This window comes from Aquila chrysaetos, chromosome 1 (genome assembly GCF_900496995.4).
Source record: "Aquila chrysaetos chrysaetos chromosome 1, bAquChr1.4, whole genome shotgun sequence".
Lineage (NCBI taxonomy): Eukaryota > Metazoa > Chordata > Aves > Accipitriformes > Accipitridae > Aquila > Aquila chrysaetos.
Window position 1 is genome coordinate 36,316,545 of NC_044004.1, and position 20,433 is coordinate 36,336,977.

The 20,433-nt window shown below is 39.3% G+C and overlaps 1 protein-coding gene across 21 annotated transcripts in view; it reads left to right on the forward strand.

Annotated features, from left to right (window-relative positions):
- The window catches only part of SORBS2 (sorbin and SH3 domain containing 2), an 87,571-nt gene extending 83,018 nt beyond the window's left edge, over positions 1 to 4,553 (forward strand). For 18 of the 21 annotated variants that reach the window (XM_030000318.1, XM_030000492.1, XM_030000229.1 and 15 more), the window contains 2 exons: positions 1,639 to 1,745; positions 2,539 to 4,553. In XM_030000318.1, coding sequence (XP_029856178.1) covers positions 1,639 to 1,745; positions 2,539 to 2,600 — 169 coding nt within the window. In that variant the 3' untranslated portion in view covers positions 2,601 to 4,553. The remainder of the gene's footprint in view (positions 1 to 1,638; positions 1,746 to 2,538) is intronic. The other 3 variants (XM_030000404.1, XM_030000662.1, XM_030001262.1) reach the window with 1 other exon arrangement.
- The last annotated feature ends 15,880 nt before the right edge of the window (positions 4,554 to 20,433 follow it).

Genomic DNA, 20,433 nt, shown 5'->3' on the forward strand with positions numbered 1-20,433 from the left:
TTCTCCTGCTACACAAATTATGAGAGGTAATTGCTTAAATAACCAGTCCCGTTCCATTTTGTTAGTGTGATTAAAATATAAAATTAGACTTTTCAGATTTCGGGAGATAACTGCCAATCACGAGAAATTGAGTTAAAATCTTTTTTTTTTTCTTGGAACAGTGTCTTTTTGTTTTTTTGTTCTCCAAACCAGTAATGTGAAAAATAAGTGTAGCTTATTCAAGGTGACCATCATTACACTAAGCCTAGCACCAGTCTGTATAAAGGATTTTCAAAGGGGACTTTCAGAAGCAGGATTTTTTTACTGAAATAAACATCCCATTTAAGCCATGGAAACTTTGCCTGAATGGTACAGGGCTAATGGAAATATTCAGTACCAACACACCAAAGGGGGAGTTACTTTGTTTTTATTGGAGGAAGTGTAACGGCATTAAGGTTTTAAAGTCTGTTGTTAAGAGGGAAAAAAGGACATGATTATGTTTTGTTTTGATATTTTGAAATTAAAACTATTTCCTTTGTACCATTTCTGCGGTTGTACCCTGCATCTTACATGTGGTTGGTCATAGCTGGGGCACAGATGGTTAGGAAAAAAGGCAGATTCTGATTCTGCAGAACTCACGGGCTTTTGCAGCAATCTTCCCATGGGCTGTCAGCCAAAGCGCCTTCAGTTCCCCCTATTAAGAGTTTATTGCCATTCTTTCAATTCCAAGAAACTCAATTAAAAGCTGACAAGGAATGAAAGATAATAGATTTAGTAATCTCATACCTCTTTCCATTTATCCACCTTACATCCTTCAATCTGCAGCCCCTGGCCGGGGTGGAGGTACAAGTCGGTGTCTGAATACTGTTCTGAGTTTCCATCCTTATGTGTCCTCTGATTCAATTCAAGCCTCTCCCTCACTCTCAGAGATATTTATATATATATATATATATATATAATCAGTTTTAACCAGGGAAGGGGTTACAGCTGTATGTTTCCAAATAGCAATTACTCTCTACCTTCCCCCCAGAGGAAGGCACCTCTTTTACAGGCAGAGCTCCTATAGTGCCAAGCCTGTCCTCAGCAGTTGCTACTGCGGAGCCCAGGGAGGTCCCCCCGTCACAGCGGCAGCGCGTGAGCCAGGAGAGCCCTGGGCACCCCGACTGCGGAAGGACGCCTGGCACCTCGCTAATGCTGCGCGGCTCTCTGCTCTGTACGGCAGAGAATGCGAACACTAGGTTCAGCTTTCCGGAGCTTAAAGGCAGAGCCAGTTTTAGGTACTGATCACAGCAGGTTAAGGGGCTAGCGCATCTGCAGACTCCCCTCTAGAAGTCCTCCGTTTTGGTGACTCAACTATAAAATAATGCTAAAACAAAAATACTAGAATTCTGTGTTCAAAGAAACTGGTTGAGGAGCCATCAGGCTTGCCTTGAGTCCCCACAGCCTTTAGTGTCTGCTGAGTTACCTTTCCGATACAGTTTTGTTTATTTACTATAATAAGTACCTAGCCCTGAAGTCCACCAGGCAAAATAAACCCTTTTCCCCTATATTGGCAAGAAGTGTTACTTACTAGTTAATGTTTAAACCAGCTCCTTTACTTCAGCAAAGGTGCAAAGAACTCTTACTTCTTTTTAAAATGCATCATTTGTCCTATTTAAGGTTTCAGGCTCTATATAACTATACTCCTAGGAACGAAGATGAATTGGAGCTCAAAGAGGGAGATGTCATTGATGTGATGGAAAAATGTGATGATGGATGGTTTGTGGGTATGTTTTAATTTGGTTGCTTTTTCATTTTAGTTTTTTTTTTTTCCCTGACCTTTGCTGCCCTCTTCGCTTGGTGCCTTTTAAACAAAGTAATTTTTGGTATTCAGTGTAATAAACCTGAACCTGGCTTTATCAGGAGAAATCCCAACCAAAATCCACTGAAATTAGTGGGCAATTTTACACTTGTGTCTTTTGGAATTGATGGACACAAATTGACATGTGCCTCCAGTTTGTTGTACAGCACTGTTGTCATTCTCATGTGACACAAAATGGACAATGTATTAAGGCTCTCTTCATAAAGACCAGGTAATGTAAAACTTAATTGCATGAATACATCTACAGAATTGACTACTTGTGAGAACCAAGTATTGCTGAACAAAGAGAGATTCCGTAACTAGGCTGGCTTAATCATTCCATAAACCCTCATGCACACGGTGGCTAACTTAATCACCCAACTAGTCCTCAGCATTTCAAAAATTCAAATTATTATTTAAATAGACTGGGATGTTGTTGAAATTAAATTATTTCTATGTACCAAGTCAAAACTTTAGCACAGCTTTTAATCAGGCCTAACAATTTAATCAAATATGCATCTTTATTTGCTTTTTCCTTCCTGCAGTTATAATTGGTTAAAACTCACAAATGAAATTCAAAATAACTTCTTGAAGTTATATTATAAAGAGCTGTAGATATTTCTGTTTGTGCAATATTAAACATAAAAATTTAAAGGCCATGCTTACATAGTGATTTCCTGTTGTTATTCCCATCTTTCATCTATTGCTTCTAATTTCAGGAACCTCGAGAAGAACCAAATTCTTTGGTACTTTCCCTGGAAACTATGTCAAGAGGCTGTGAATTTTTTTTTCTACTTATTTATGCTGCATCTCTGCAACACATCTGCATAAAGCTGCTAGAAAACATGCTACGCTGGCCTTCTGTTTTCTTGCTTGCAGTCTCAGATAGAGGCCATCTAGTTCATCCTCATCCCATCCCACCCGCCAAACCGTTCCAGCAGTATTACAGCAACGACCACGGTGTGAATAACTAAGCTTTTCTGAAACAAGAGGAATCATTTCAACATTTAAATACTCCCTGCTTTAAAGTCTTTTCATTTGAAACACAATAGGAAAAGCCTGATGACAGGTACACAGATGAATTGCCATGGGAGGGTGGGAAACTGTTCTTGGTTTGGACATTTGTGGTACTATCATGAAGTCTGATGGGATTTTTTCAGCATGCATGTAATACAGGGGGAAGTTGCTGTTTACTATATTTTAAAAAATTTTTTGAGTTTCCACATTCTTATTAGCTTGGCAGCATTTGTTGCTTTCACTTTGCCGTATCACAGGTTTGCCTATTGTACTGGTTTACAATGTATGACAAATTATAATATAAATTTTTTGCCTGCACTTGTATGTTGTAACATATGCACAGTGATTGTAAAATCTCCAGCAAGCGCAGTGAAAAATGGAAGAACTGCAAGTGTTCTGAACGGGTGCAATGGTATTGGCTAAACCTTTTTTTCTTTTTTCCCTAATAAAGCTGTAGTGTTTTCTGTTAAAAGGCAAGAAATGCACAAGGCATAAAACCTCGGGAAAGAGGATTTAATGAAGAGACAGACAATGATATAAGCATAGACAATAATAACCTGCTACTGATGTCTGACATTAAATGATTGTAATCAAAATGTTGTAATAGTAAGCAACATGAAATTTGAGAGATTAGTGTTTTTATGTATCAGGAAATCTTAAGAAGCAGGAAGTAAACAGTGTTAGTGCAAACGGTTGTTGGTTTGGGTTTTTTTTTTTTCCTAACATAGCCACCTGAAAAATATTCACAAAAGTATCATGTACTGATTTACTTCACTATATATATATACGTATGTTAACGAAACCTGAGTTACACATTCTTTTTAGGAATTTAGTACAGGGAAAAAAAAGTCACAAGTATTAAAACTGATACATTTTAGAGGTGGGTTTTTCTTTTTTTCCAGGATGAAACAAGTATTTGAAAACATACATTTTCCATAAGCAAAGGTAAGCATAAATAGCAAATGAAATTAAGGCACAGGATGATAATGACTATGGCTTTATAAAAAATAAAAATTCAGATTTGGTTTCTTCAGCACCTTATAGATGGCAAAAGCTTCTACTGCATTTCTCGTGGGTAAAGGATTGAAATTATCAAAATGTATGTAGTCTCTGTAGCATTTTGTACATATGTTTGCTTTTTTGTACAGAGCCATTTGGTTGTTGATTTTAAAAAAAATTAAGTTCCTTATTTGATCTTTGCCCTCTTCACATACAGAACACTTCACTGCATTTTTCTTTTCTTGCTCTATTTACCATAAGCACATCTGGATAGTGCAATTCTGTAAGATAGCATTTTATGCAAAATTTTATTAATTAAAATATGGTTTACCAGCCAAATCTAAATGTACATATGTCTTTATTACTGAGAAATGTCATTAAGACAAAGGTAAAGAAACATCTTTGTGCAGCATACCTTTATTATTGCAGATTTCATGGCAAAAGCTTTATATTCAAAGGCTTTCAATTTTAAACTAGATCTGCATGCAGCTTTGCTGTGAGATTAATACCTATCTTTGATGCCATTTATGATTGAAGACTTAAATATCTGTTGCCTGTGATATTTAAAAAGTACTGTTTCTACTCTGTATCTGATTTTAGAAAAATACAGGTTTTTCATACCTGGCTTTCAGGTAACTGACTTTGAATTCCTACAAGCAAAAGGTCTCTGTGGTTTTTTTTCTTGAATAGACTTCTAATAAATTTTGCTTGGAGTACACAACTGTTTCCCCCATTATTTCTCAAAATACACATAATGTATTACTTAAGTGTTGCAAAGCACTTAACTCTTCAAGCTTATATGCAAATAGTTTTGCCTTGTACAGAGATTTTTTTTCTACCACCAAGCATACACTGGTTATATAGATGGGCAACTAGCATTGCCCACACAGCAATCAGTTGTTCCACTTCAGTGTCATCCCTAAAACACTTGACTGCAAGAGCAATATTATGGACTTCCTGCATTGACTGTGCTAATCTGAGATAATTTTTCTGTTACCAGAGCCACCCTTCACTCCAGCAGCACAAAGGTAAAACACTCAATGGTAAACCCTTTATACCTGGCAAAAGTTCCCACACCCTAATCCTTCAAGAAAAGCAAAACAAGAACTCCTCTGTAAAGTGAGAGCATAGAAGCAAGATTTAAGGAAAATAGGTTATTCCTATCTCTAGCAGACTTCCTTGTCTCTAAATTGGAGAGACATGGATTTGACAGATGGACCACTGTGTGGATAAGGAATTGGCTGGATGGTCCCACTCAAAGAAAGAATTGCGGTCAATGGCTCAACGTGCGAGTGGAGACCAGTGATGAGTGGTGTTCCTCAGGGGTCAGTACTGGGACCAGCACTGTCTGTCAGCGATGTGGACAGTGTGGTTGAGTGCACCCTCGGCAAGCTTGCTGACAACACCAAGCTGTGTGGTGCAGTCGACACGCTGGAGGGAAGGGATGCCATCCAGAGGGACCTTGCCAGGCTTGAGAGGTGGGCCTGTGCCAACCTGATGAAGTTCAACAAGGCTAAGCGCAAGGTCCCACACATGGGTCGGGACAATCCCAAGCACAAATACAGGCTCGGTGATGAGTGGATTGAGAGCAGCCCTGAGGAGAAGGACTTGGGGGTATTAGTGGATGAAAAACTGAACATGAGCCAGCAATGTGTGCTTGTAGCCCGGAAAGCCAATCGCATTCTGGGCTGCATCAAAAGTAGCATAACCAGCAGGTTGAGGGAGGTGATTGTGCCCCTGTACTCTGCTGTCATGAGACCCCACCTGAAGCAGTGTTCAGCTCTGGGGCCCCCAGCATAAGGAGGACATGGACCTGTTGGAGCAAGTCCAGAGGAGGGCCACGAAGATGATGAGAGGGCTGGAGCACCTCTCCTGTGAAGACAGGCTGAGAGAGTTGGGGTTGTTCAGCCTGAAGAAGAGAAGGCTCTGGGGAGACCTTATAGCAACCTTCCAGTACCTAAAGGGGGACTACAGGAAAGCTGGGGAGGGACTTTTTACAAGGGCATGTAGCGATGGGACAAGCGGTAACAGTTTTAAACTGAAAGAGGGTAGATTTAGATTAGATATTAAGAAAAAAAATCCTTTTTACTGTGAGGGTGGTGAGGCACTGGAACAGGTTGCCCAGAGAAGCTGTGGATGCCCCATCCCTGGAAGCGTTCAACGCCAGGTTGGACGGGGCTTTGAGCAACCTGGTCTAGTGGAAGGTGTCCCTGCCCATGGCAGGGGGGTTGGAAGTAGATGATCTTTAAGGTCCCTTCCAACACAAACCATTCTACGAACACAGATTTTTGGGGAGCATCCTACACTTGGTACTCTGCCTGCAAAACTGAATTAGCCCATACTAATGTCTCTGTCTGGCAGGGAACAACTGTTCAAAGAAAAACAAAACCTGCAACAAGAAGCAAAGCAAACAAGCAACAGCTTGGTGGTTTCTGGTTTGTTTTTTTTCACTGGTTACTGCTGGTACCTCAGACTAGCTCTTTGGTCCTTCTGCTCCAAGCCACGCCGGCTGCCGTTGCTGGGTTGCCTTCTCCCAAACGCTGCATGTGCCGTACTTCTACCACTGAAGAATGCAGCACAACAACAACCTGCATTTGCATAAGAATCGTCGATTTTGTCAAGTCTGATTTATGCTCAGTTTTGTCTTTACAATAGCTGGGCTGGAAAATGCAAAACCACTGACACCTCTAAATAAATACATGAGTATGTAGCTTAAAATGTTAACTTTGTCTACAGGAAGGTTAAGACCAGGGACTGCTGTTAAAACTCCAGCAGATAAACTCCTTTGTCAGCACAAACACTGTTGGTGCTGGGAATGCTTTCAATTTGGACAAGGCCTAATTTAGTCAGTACTATTATCACTGAGGTAAACGTGCCCTTCCTATGCTAAGGTAGCTTAAACCCACCACGTGCATATCTCCTTACAGCCCTATAACCAAATACTGGAAGCTACAATCGAATGTGTGCTTTGTCCTTTCCATTTGCTGGGTGACCCAGTGTGGGATCTGGGACATCACTGAAGCACTGCTTTGTGCCATATACCTGTAAGAACTGCAAGAATTAGAAAGTACTGTGCTTTAATAGTCTTTTTCTATAAAAGCTAGCCTCCTAACACCAACTACTTGATGTAGTCTCACTAATATAAAGAAATTCTGGATGGTTAATGGTGTGAGTGCCTAAGGGGTGAAATGGCATCCTCTTTGCTAACTGCAGAGGGAATGAACAAAGGGACAAGATGGGCCATTGTAGTAAGAATAACAAGTCATTGACACTTCAGGAAAAACTGTAGTGTTAATGTTTTAGTCAAAAAGTAGAGAAGTGTTGAAGTTATATCCAGGTAAACCAAATATATTCAAACCTGCTAAGTTTGCTGAAATCCTGCCTACACTATTTAAGCAACAGACTGAAGGATTTTTTTTGAGCTTCCTTGTATACACCCCTATAAATCCATGAAGGAGACCCCACAGGACTAGGTGGTGCTTTGTCTTTATGGCCAGAGGAAAAGACACCTGGGGAATTAGAGGCCAGCCAGTTTAATATCTGGGAAGAGACCAGGACAAATCAATTAAAAGCCTCAGATATTCACAGACTCTTCTAGAAAATCACATATGAAACCAATTTCCCTGCATCTTGATTTCTATTACGATTTTCTTTTAATGCTCTGACATGGCAGCTGTGTTAGCAGACTAAGAAAAGTCTGTGTCAGTCCACATGAAATCAAGTTTGTTGCATAGTTGTGCTACATTACAGATAATAGGTAACATAACCAGAGTGTCCCTAAAAACCAGTAGATTCCAGTGCCTACCCTGCAGCAAGCCGTGCATTTGCTGTTGAGGCAAAGGCCTCTTAAAACAAGAAAGCCCATAAGACACCAGCAAGCCAAGGAGACCAAGGTATGAGCAGTTCAGGGTAACGTTCTATATCCAAAACTAAGCGAAGGGTCACCCTAGCAGGTTTAATATTGTCACCCGTGCCAAAGCAAAGCATGTTGTCATTCTGCGATGCCTGGTATTTACTAGTTGCTTTTAAATGCTGATGTACAGAACCCCGACAGGAGCACGAGGTGCTTCCTGTGCATTTGAAAAAGCAATGCATGAGCCAATGGGAAGCTAGAAACATGAAGTCAGCAGCTCTAGAAGGACCTTAGGTCATTGCTAAGTATATTCCCTTACAGCATTTATAGTTACATGGTGAAACCCGGCCTTTGCTCCTGTTAACAGCAAGCTCCACTGAAGTCAACAGGTCCCACAGTATTGGTAATACAGTTTCTATGTTAGCTTGAAAAGAAAACTGCACAAGAGAGAAGCACTGAAGCAACTGAATGTCCAGTTTGGGTTGGTTTTATTATATTGAAAAGTATGAGTGCAGGCAGAGACCAGAAACCACTTCTTTAACTGCTCCCACTACCCTGCACAGCAGATACTTTCCTTCTCTAGTACCTAACTGGCAAGTTAGCTTAAAGTCAAACCGTATGTGGCTCCAAAGTTGCAAAAGCACATTGAAAGGGCCAATAATTCAATTTTTAAACATGTTCACACAGCAGAACCCTTTGTTAATCCAACAAATATCAGACCAAGACCTGAATCTACCCACTTTATAGAGCAGGGAACTTGCCAGACCAACAGGTAGAAATTGGTACCTCATCCATACACAGTATGCAGGGAAGATGAATTTAATAAGACTTTCTTCTGCAACTCTACAGGTAACCAACATCATGTTATTTATTTGACTGGATGCAAAAAATGCCATTTTACTTTTATCCTCCCTGCTCTGGCCAGATAGTTACGTTCCTAAGTCCTAACTAAAAGTTGCCCAATAGATTCTGTTATTCTCATCAATATAGTGAAGTTACATTCCTTTGAAAATTAAAAATATTTTTACATTTTTCTTTTTTTTACATATGCAGTATATGAGAGAGATCCACTGAAAAGGAAACAAAAGAATGAATGAATTCCTGCTTGCACTACCCTGAGTCAGATACTGTTTAGACCAAAGAAAGTGATACTGGTGACATATAGGCTCTCATTCATGTATTTTGTGTCATCTCTGAAACATAAAAAGAATAACAGAAGTTTCTAGGTTAATATGCAGTTACAAAGCCAGGGAAGAGCCTGAACAATCCTGCAGGTACAATTTTTAGCATAATCCTGCTGGTTGGTTACACTGTGCACCTGCACCCAAAATTCCCAGTTCCTGTTTCATTTGCATCCATGTGAATCCCATATATAAAGCATTACAGAATTATGCCTTCTAGTATTTAACTTCTGTTTCCAGAGTCATAGAGAAGGAGCAAAGTTCTGTGTTAACAGACTACTTAATATTACCAGAAAGTAGAAAGCATTCTTAGTATAAAATAGCTCCAATGCCTATAATAACTATCTCGTAGCAATTTTTTGAGCAGCCTTTGTGCAGCGATGTCACATCTAATTACAGATCGGGTCCACAGAGGGTTCCGCTTCAGCAGAATGGCATTACATCACGAGTGACACTGGGGGGGGGGGCAAGGGGGGAATGTTGACTGACAACCAGAAATGCGTTGCTAGGCTTATCCTCAGTACAGATACTCACACCTCAAAAATTTATGTTTCTTGCTGCCAACACAAACTTGGAAGCCATTATTTCATCACCCACATACATGCATAACAAAGTAATCCTCCTACATTTTCCATCCATCGAGAAATCAGTAAACCACTTTAAAAAATACCCCAAGAATAATGTAATTATTTATTCTACCAGTGAAGAATTACCAGAGAGTTACACAAAGCGACTCTTGACACTTCCCTCCAAAAAGGAGGATACACACTTCTCTGTCACAAGCCACTGTTCCCCTTTGCAAGAGAGGGTCCTGTATTCACGTGGGTCCACTTTGGGTGCCTAATTCTAGGTCCAACTGATTTGAACAGTAGTTGGCTATTTAAATATCTTAAAGGATCTGGTCCTTTATGACTTTTTTGGCTGTCTTACATTAAAATAAAATGCTTCCATTTTATTTCAAGACTTTCTACAAGTGCCACTTCAGAACCAAGGAAACAGACTGTCATGTTAAAATAATAATCAAACCTTCAGTCATTTGCATCAAGGTTTTTTTTTCTTGACACAGAGTTAAGCATAAAACTGAAACCAGCACTGCAGACGGGGAACACCAAAGAGACTGAACATGTCGTTCTAAGTGGGTCATCATGCTGCTTCTGTCACTGTGATTTGCTAGATAAACTCCAAGCACGCAATGACCCAACTCATGCTTCCCTGGGTCAACGCTCCAAACTGTAATGTGAAACATGTACAAATACTGGCTGGCTTAAGACCCACTAAAGGCTTTTCTTACACTACCACAGATTCATCTGTTATAGATAGGGGTTTTTTTCACATGTAACTGGAAATGTTTGAACAGGTGAGAATCAACCCCTCCCTCCTTAAACCATAAAAGAGAACAAATGAATGTGTCCAGTACATCTGAGGTAGTAGAGGGCAAAACTTATATGCCATGGAAGAGTTCTAGTAACTATTTATAGATTCACTTCAACTGCTCCTGCAGCCAACTCTGAGGTACAAGACACAAAGCAGCACTACACACAATCTGAAGCAGAAAGTATGAAAGCCATATGCAATCAAAACCACAGGGAAACATCTAGGACACACAAAAAAACCCCTCTGCTAGCCACCAATCCATACCTATGTGCTGAAGCAAGCAGACTTCTATAGAGGGGTACAAAATTTTTGTACCTACCATTTAAGGAGCTCTAAAGAAGAGCAGTCAGAGAAAGAAACTGGCCCAAACCTACATCAGTCTCAGATAATAATTTCTGATCATCACAGTGTTAATTACAAAACTGCTGAGTTTTAATTTGCTACAGAAAAGTAACATTTCAGTAGCACACATTACTGATAAATGGTAGCATCCTGAAACTACTGTTTACTATCCAAACCCTCTCCATTTTTTGCAACACACTCTTGCTTTGTTTGTCTATGTCATTGCATGGTCATAAACAGTACAGGCTTTGAGACAGGAATCAGCCTTCTGCAGCTTATTTGTACAACACTTATGCTAAGAGGTCCTTGGTCCTTTAAGGTCTTAACCATTGCCTTAATACAGGGGAAAGAAAATCACTAGATTAAAATAAGTTGTGTCACTTATAGACACATATTCACAGGCACATCCTGTACATCAGATACAGAAACAGCAGATGTTTCAGAAACATAGGTTAAGTTAGTCTTCCACCTCCCCACCCCCCCAAAAAACCCGAAACCAACCCCCCAGTAAAACCCAAAAACAAAACCAGAGAGGCAGGGTGATTACTGGTGGAGAAAGAGCAATCCATTTGGGACATCAGAAGCAGACAAGACCAGGGAGAGCTGTTTCAGGCCCTGGAAACATTGGCCTATTTCATGGAGCCAGCCTTGCCAACCTCCTTCCTTCACCACACACCCCCTGTGCTTCCCCAAACGATACCTCCCCAGGAAAGCCTTACAAAAGGCAACTGTTAAAGTCAGGCCAGGCTAGGAAGAGAAAAGAGCAGTATCAACAGGGGAAGATAGAAACTGCTACGGCAAGCTCGGCAGAAGTCGAGCCATTTCTGAAATTCTCCAGGCTCCATGGGCCTCTTACTGCCCGCCCTGAAGGGCGACCTGTCCTGCTTTTCCCTCCTGTTCTACCGCTCTCCTCTTCCCGCCAGCCCCAGAGGCGAGAGGACTGTTGAAAGAAAGGCAGCTAGCCATGGAAGTACGAAACATTTCACAACTGAAAAACACTGCAATTCTGTTTTATCCCATTCAAGGTCTTGCGCTCTGGCTCTTGCCGTGACGTTATTGAGAGGTCTACCAAAAGCATTACCTGTGGCGTCTTGGTCATCATTACTGAAAATCCAGAACTTCCAAAGATGGAAGAGGTCTCCTGCATCAGGCCATAAAATGGATGCTGGCTAACAGCTCCCACAGCACGTAACTATGGTGTTGGTTAGAGAGTCCCGAGTTTAAACATCCCGACATTCCCTCACCTGAAGGGACTTTGGCAAGTTACTTTTAAGCTCTGGCAAGTGCAAAATAGAAATTGCCAAAGTGCAACGGACAGGCAAACGAAAAACTCAAGCTTCAGGGAGACTCTTTTTGTGTTTCTGAATGTTGTTTTGTTTTCAGTTTTTTTGGTGCGGCTGGGGGGGGGGGGGCGGGGTAAGGATTGTAAGCAAGACAGTTTCCAGATCTTTATTTCCAGAGAGATTTTTGTTGGGAGAGGTTTACTCACATTTCAAAGCACTAGCTGTATATACCACGATTTACCTGCCTTCACGTTGTAGATAGAGGATTATCCTTTGAAAAGCTGTGGCAGGATTACACGCAAATTCTGGCCTGGATTTCTATGGTACTAGAAAACTTCAAGAGCAAAAGTTCCCAACTATGGTATGAATTATAACAACTCCCCACATGCTGGAGTATAGCAATAGTGGATGTATGAATACCAGCTTTAAGTCTGTTTGTGTATATGCATATCTGCCAGTTTTCACATTGACCATTTCAGATGGAGTAATTACACGTCAATAAAACTGAGAAGTTTGTCCTAGTTATGTTTCTGCTGGTTTGTCCCTGCTGGAGTTGTACACTTTCTCACAATACAGCCAACTTTTGCAAATGTTTTCTTAAACCTGTGCACTTACTCCTACATTCACTAAACAAAAGGAAGCAAAAAGGTGTGAAATGCATAATTATATACTTCCATTCAGTGTTTTCTTTTGCTGTTAAGAAACTAATTCATGGCCATGAACAAGCTGACAGGGTCCTCTTAACAAGCAGAAAGAAATCAAAATTGTAACAAGGAAAATACTTAAAGTATTAAGCTAAATTTAAGTGTTACGCCCGAGTAACTACAGTGTGCGTCAGGACCCTAGGATCCAGCTTTGTGGCTAGCTACATTCTGAAGCTGCTGATCTCTGGCTCTGAGCCCACCTTATACTTAAAACAGAATACCATATTTGTCTTTCAGCTGTTGCCATTTGTAATGACCCAATAAACATGGCTAACTCTTCCATAGCAACTGCTGTTAAAATGCTAAACCCAAGCCACAAGGTTAAAGAAAAATAGATATTGAATACAGTACTTTATAGAACACAAGACGACAATTGTGGCCTTACATGTGATCTCATCATTTGTTTGTGTATGGAGTCTCATCTCTTGGGAGACAACAAAATAGATCAAAGTATTGATCTAAAAATTTGACACATGCTTTGGAGAAACCCTGGACTGCTCTGTACTTAGAAAAATCCATGTATTCTTTCAAGTTTAAGGCAGAATAAACTTTTTTTATTATTATTCCTTCTAAGCTTCCCAGATAGAGGTTTTGGGTCAGTAGACTAATACAAAACAATTGTAAATAGCTATTATTAAAGGTATCTTTCTCTCACACACAGAAATGCGCACAAACACAGAGACAGCAGTTGACATAAAAACCTGTCAACTTCAGTGATACAGAATAAGCCACCATGGACCACACTCCAAGTCCTTACGGTATCCTATTGCCTACATCCCTCCAAAAACCTGCAGCAAGCCCAAGGGAAACACCAGGCACATGCTCTCAATGGCATTCATGCTGTGGGAGTACAGTTGTGTATAGGCACTTCGCTCTTTTCTGCTAAATCTGAAGAGCCCTATCAAAGAGCATTATTTTACAGCTGAGGATGAAGGTATAGACTAAAAAGAACTGCTTAGAATGAAAACTGAGACAAACTTCAGAAGAAGCCCCAGACAGGATGGGCAGCTTTGCCTCCTACCTTATTCTGTCTTCCATAAAGGTACTTTGTAGATAGCAGTAGCATCCCCAGACTTTTATTATCTGTTATTTACAATGGAAGGCATTCTCAATAAGTCAAAAGTAGGATAACAATTCTAAAATTATAGACAGGAAAAAAAAAAAAAAATCTGCTTTAAAGATCATCTAGAGGAAGGCTAAAGCTTAGACCAGGAAAAAAGTACAAATCACAACCATACAAACATGAGCGTTTTCTTCTTTACCAAGAAATCACTGTTCTTTTCTTGACACTTCAATTCAGATCTTTTTCCAGATATAAACTTTCACTGACAAAAATAAACTAGAAGGGAGAAAACATACACACACACACAAGTGTTTCCATGGGGAGAGACATACTTACACTACACACAGGATCTTGAGCTGACAGTTTTACCACTCCAAGAAGAGTAACCTTTCTCTTATCATCTGGTAACGGCTAGAAGAAATGTTAATCTCTTCAAAAAGCAGTTTTTCCTAAAGTAGCACTGCTACTACCTCTGCCTGACAGGTTTCTCTAGTCACACAAATGATACTATGGGTCTGTCTTAAAGTCTTGAACTTAGCAAAATTCTCTGAAATTTTTGTCACGTCAAGTGCTACTGAATAAAATCACCTCCTTCTCCAGTAGCAGCATAGGTAATCTCCACACAAACATTCCTTTTCCTGTAATTTACCTTTTATCTTGATTAGTTAAGGAGTAGAAGGCGGCTAATTCTGCAGGGCTTGTAGTCACTCCACATTAAAAATCACACTTTTACAATTACAGCATATTTTCCTATAAACTAACATAGCAGGGACATACCACAGCATTCTGTACCAGTTTTAGCCTCTGAATAGTGTGGATACAGTAATTCATATCCCATGACTGAGACTTGGATAGCAATGACAAAACGCATGTCCAAAAAGAAAGGATGCAATCAATGCCTAAGCAAGATGTACACAGCAGAAGCTAACTGGGTCACATCTGAAACACAGTCAGCCAACAGCTTCTAAGGATCTAAAATTACTGTTATTTCCTGAATTACAAGTTAACATATCCCCTCAGAAGAACTGATGTTACCTCCACCACTTCCACTGCCCGTTTCCCTAATCCTCATCACCTTATATCCTCCAGGAGGATGGCCGGATAGCCTCTTCTCTTCTGTGCATTGCCAATACTTGATTTGTATCACGTAACCCAGCACAAGAAAAGATGTATGGTTAGCTACTACTGGCATACCAAAAGCACTCATACATTTATTTTGGCCTACACAGACACAGCCACCCCTCCCATCTTCAGCCCACGCACCCAGGAAAAGCATAACGATAGTTGATGCTCTACAGTCTCTGCCCTCCCAAGATGTCCAGGGTGGAGAAACTACCCCAAGTACTGCAAAGTGTCTCAGACAAACAGTAATACAGCCACCAAAAAGCACTCCTGCTTCTACCAGGGTCCACAGGCAAGGCAGCAACATCTGCTTGTTAGTGCTATATGGGGCAATAAGCTGCCAGAACACACATTCATGCCTGTTTGTAGCCACTACCAGAGAAAAGCTCATTTGTAAGAATTATCACCAGCTATTGGTAATAATCTAGTGGTAATGTTCACATTTTACCCCTATGGTTTGGAAAGAACACGAGATAAGTCTCTTGATCCCACTTGATCTCTTCACCATTCCTTTAATAAATATGATAAGCTTTTCTCTGGAAAAGACAAGGAGGTTAAAGTTTCCATGTAGTAAAAAAGGATTAAGCAATAGCTAAATGCATACAATCACAGATTAAATCAAGAAATAGGACTAATTATTGCAGAAATACAAAATGAGACTTTGCTTTTATTAGAGGCAATGCTGAGTGTCTGAAGAGTTATGTTAATGGTTCTTGTAGATACATGTCATTACACACCTAATGAAGTATTTCCACCATTTCCTGAATGCCGCTCTATAATATGTATTATGAAAGAGATTTCATAAATCTAACAATTTCTATGCATTATTTGTTCAGGTAATGTTGAACAGCAAGCACTTCAGAGAATTGTTTAACAGATATATTGTTAAACATATTGTTTAAAATTTTATATTATTTAAAATTGTATTGTTTAAAAAAATTATGTAAATGTCAGCGTGCTAATTTATGAAGCATACCGGACTTACCTGCTGGCACAGAGCCTTGCTAACTTCATTCCAACTTTACTCTTTTGGAATGAGCTTATTTAGTTTCCAGTGCCAAAAACGGGCTTTAACTTTAAACCAAATAAGGCATCAGCTTGCCCAATTTGGAGGTGACGTTTGACTGTAGCTATTATAGGGAGCAGAACTACTGATGAGTGAATGAGCTGAAAAGAAAAAAAACTCCTTCCTCACAGTCAGCTTTAACATTCTCCATCAGAACTTATACAGGCTGTCAGAACAGAAGGGCAAACCCTTTTCCATACACAACAGGAAAACACATCCTCTCAGAAAACCTTCAACTCTCATAAAAGTAATTAAGCATGAAATTTGAGAAGTACAGCAATTAAGCACAAAATTTGAGAAGTGCTTTGCAACTTAGTTTTTGGCTAGGAACCACAATTAAAACATGAGCTGTCATTACATCAGGCTCACAAAGAAACCAATAAAGGACAACAAATTTCTTCCCTAGTCACAATAATATCTAACCCCTGTAAAATAGGCAAAGGCACAGTAGAAATACTATGACAGAAGCAACACTTCATGTAACCAATGCACTAATCACAATCTTAGCAAGACAGATGGAAAGTCAATACATATATATGTCAGTTTGCAAACAAGTTACAGACATGAGTTTTCAAAATGAAGGTGAACAGTACCTTCAATACCTTAATGTGACTTAAGCATCTCATTCCATTCATTATGCTCGTTAGATTTTTTTGAAACATTAGTCATTATTTTATATATGCCCAACTCCTCCTTTACATTTTTGAAAATTAAAAGGAAAACAATAAAATCAGTAAACAAATTCCAGATAAGATGAAAACTCAAATGAAAACAAGCACATCTGTAATTAAACAAGTTTGTTTACAAATAGATTTCAATTTCTACTTCCAACTTACTTAGAAGTTTATGAAACAGTTCTGAAATATACTATTTCAGTAAAAAATTTACTTTCCACTTATTTGCTTGTTAATTGAGATCAGATCCTTAACATAGGCTTTAAAAGGCTCTAAGACCTACTCCCCACTTGCTAAGTAGGAAGCTTCTTGGAGAAGGTGAGAAGGTTCAAGTCTTCAGTTTCTGCAGTATTCTCAGAACAAATTTATCACTCTTGAAAGATTAAGAAGGAAAAAAAAAAAAAAAAAAAAAAAAAAAAGACAGAACATTCCTGGCTTCCCGAGCCTGCAGACAGAAAATTTTAGATGCTTATCAGCTGCAGTTTGCTACTCGGAACCCAAACAGCAGGGAAAAGTACCAGAGCTATCGTTTTCACATAACAGAAAGTTTAAAATGAGAGGACAGTTGACCCAAATCACTGTTTTGAAACAACTACAAAGCTGGGGTAGGTGGGGAGCAGTTCTAGGAACGTCCTTCTCCACCTCCCACGTACTCCTGCCCTAGAAATGTGTAACGCCTGGGAGAGGGGTACAGTACCAGAGCCCCACTCCTCCTCTCTCTGGCAGGTGCATGAGAAGAGCTGTTTGTCATACCAGCTAGGAAAAGGAAAGAGGATTTCTCCTTTGCCAGGAAAAACTAAGGGTACTGCTAATTTATCAGACTAACCAAAAGCTGGTATGAAAAGTTCTCCAGGATCCAAGTTATTAACCATTCCTGCTCCCTGACTGTGCAGTTAGGAAAGGCTTCAAACTGTACAAAAACAGTCATATCTTATTGCTTTGGGAAATTGTTTTAAAATAAGAGCGTTTATTATAAGAAGATTTCCCATATACCCATGTATTTTGAAATAGAAAACAGGCTGTGCAGTAGGGAACACTCTGGCCTTTCACCTCTGGAGAACCAGTTTAAGTACATGCTGTTCCACATGTGCAAGTGATTTTCAAGCTTCATTTAGTATCCTAGGCTGTTGCTGTCTGAACTTCACAAACAGTGGCCTAGTCCACTACAGTTTATCATGACAGAGAGTAAGATCCGAAACAGGACAGGAGGTTTATGGCTTAAAATGCACACTCTGAAGAGGGTTTTTTTTTGTTTCTGCCTCTACCAGAGTTTATTCTAGTTCTGCAGCCTGCAGCAGACCACTCCACGAGTTTACAGAAGGACGAATTGGTTTTAAACATTTGCTACTTATAACTTAGTTTTCAACTCTCAGTCTGCCATATTGTCAGGAAAAGAACATTTCCTTCCATCAAGGCAGGGACATACTGGGAGAGAAAATAGGAAACTGACATCCAGAAATATTCTGGCATGAGTTAGAAAGCGTACCTTTCACTAACGCCAGGGGAAAATGATGCCATGCCACTGGCACAGGAGTTTGTCCGAAGCTAGTGAGGTGGTATGGTATGCAGTGACGAATTTGTGTATCATGCTACTACTCTGATGCCTAATTTGTGCCCCCACCCCCCCAAACCTCAAAACTTGAGTGATATGAAGAAAGTTGACACAGCTTCCCTCTGGGCCCTGGTTCAGTAAAAAAAAAAAAAAAAAAAAAAAAAAAAAAGGTGGTTGTACTCTTTCTGATTGCATTAGGTAGAAAGATAACATTTGGCACAAAAATCAAATGAAATACCAATCTAAAGAGCAAGAGCCTGCTTCAAACATGATGGTTAGTAATACTATAAACAAAGAGACTATATTACAGTTCTGAGGAGGCTACTTTATACATAAATTCATAGCACAGCCATTAAATTCAGAGGATGTATATTTGCAGGTACGAAAAGTTGTAAAACCAATGATCTTACAGTACAATAAACCAAGAAAAATCTCTTAAAAGTAATTGTTTTCTTATATGGAAGCTTCAACAGCACAAGAAAAAAAGAAAACAAAATGTCACACTGCTACATATTTACAAAAATCCATTTTCATAGCTAGAACTATTACGAAAGCCAAAATGATGAGCAGAGAAAGCTATATGGGTATGTAGTTTGAAATCTGTACTATCATTATCTTAGAAGACTCACCTTACTCAGTTTCATATTGTTTCATTACAATGAATCCTTAATTTCAAGGTTGCTTATTTAGAAGCTGCTCAGTATGCCTAGCAAAGCCTGTCCCAGGACAGTATTCTTATATGTATGATGCCTTAAAACCAGACAGAAGAAAAGAAAATAGCCTTTACATCACTGATGGGAATATACCTTTATTAAGTGGATAAAAGGCTCTAGCTTCAGTCCAGCTTAGTTCGTCATTTTGGCCTAGTATGAAAAAATGGAAGTCCTTTAGGGAAGTAAAACAAAAAATGTACATACTCTGTAAATGGGTGAAGGACTTTCTTAAAAGTAGTCACTGAAAAGAAACTAGGAAACAGCTATGTCACAAGTATCAATTCAACATTGTCTTTCAATTTTTTTTTTTTTTTTTGGAGAATTATAGACTTAAAGCTCAACCCATGATACATCAATAAAACAGGATCTAGCAATTGCTGTCCAGAGCAACAGCACCTTGGAGAGCAAGTCACCCTTCCAGTAAACCAGGCAGGAAAAAAAAAAATCTTTGATCCAGAGCTCAGTCTCATATAGCCACACAACTTCCACTGAAATTAAGAGCAATCACCTGCCTACAAAAATGTCAAGCCTGCTGTCCCCCTACATGCATCTAACAAGATTAGAAGGGACATATGAGCAGATCATAGTAATAGTAAAGAGACGTGAACAACCTTTACAGACACTTAAGCAATCCCTAGGATTTCTTAAAAAAAAAAAAGCAAGCCTATGTATTAAGATATAAATCAATAAACTTACTAACAGGAATTCGGAAGAAACTTCTCAAGTGAACAAGTTATTATACAAGTATAATTTTTGACACTGGAAACTCAGAGCCTGATCATGGGTTTGACCTGATACAGAAATTCTTATATCTCTGAATCCTTTTCTACTGAAGTGCACTGAAGGATTCACTATTTGAAATTGCCATTACTCAATGAAAAAGAAAATGCAAATTGCACATGAAGAAACTCTTTAAATGAATACATCTAATATGCTATGAATTCCCAGCTGCAAATCAAAAGACATTATGGGATTCAATAGGAAAAAAGAGGGGTAAAAAAGGGTACCAAACATGAGAGTGTTTTTGCTCAAAACTGGTATCAGGGAGGAAGAGAAAAGGTAAGAAACTGAAGTACTACTTAGTGATAAATTCTGACCTTGGACACACAATGTAATCTGGCAGGATGAACCGCATAGAGCATCAATATATTGAAGGCATATATTGAATCAACCTCAAAACATGTCAGAACATATCAGAGTATATACATTACTCACAGGCAGTGAGAGGATTTTTTTTTCCCCTCAACTTCAAAACATACAAAATATTTGGGCTACCAAGATTAAGATACCCCTGACCTAAACACCTGCCTTGCATTATTTCTTTAAATGTGCCTATTGTCCTTCACAACACCCCTAACATAAGCTGTGCCCGCACAAGCTCACAACAGCTGTCACACTGCAAGCTCTTTGTGATACAGATATGTTTTCTGGTAGTTCACTGTGAAAGAGTTACTACTATTTATTTTATTCCAATCAGGGTGTGAAATATACTCTAATGATAGAGAAAGTCTTTGAAATATTCTGGACAAGAACGCAAATACAAAAACCTATGATGAATGCTACTATCTACTAGCAAGGCACAAGTAAAGGACAAACACAAGAAAAAAATTCTGAGGCTAACCTTCAGAGTGCTAAAAAAGAAAAAAAAAAAAAACCCACACAACACAAAAA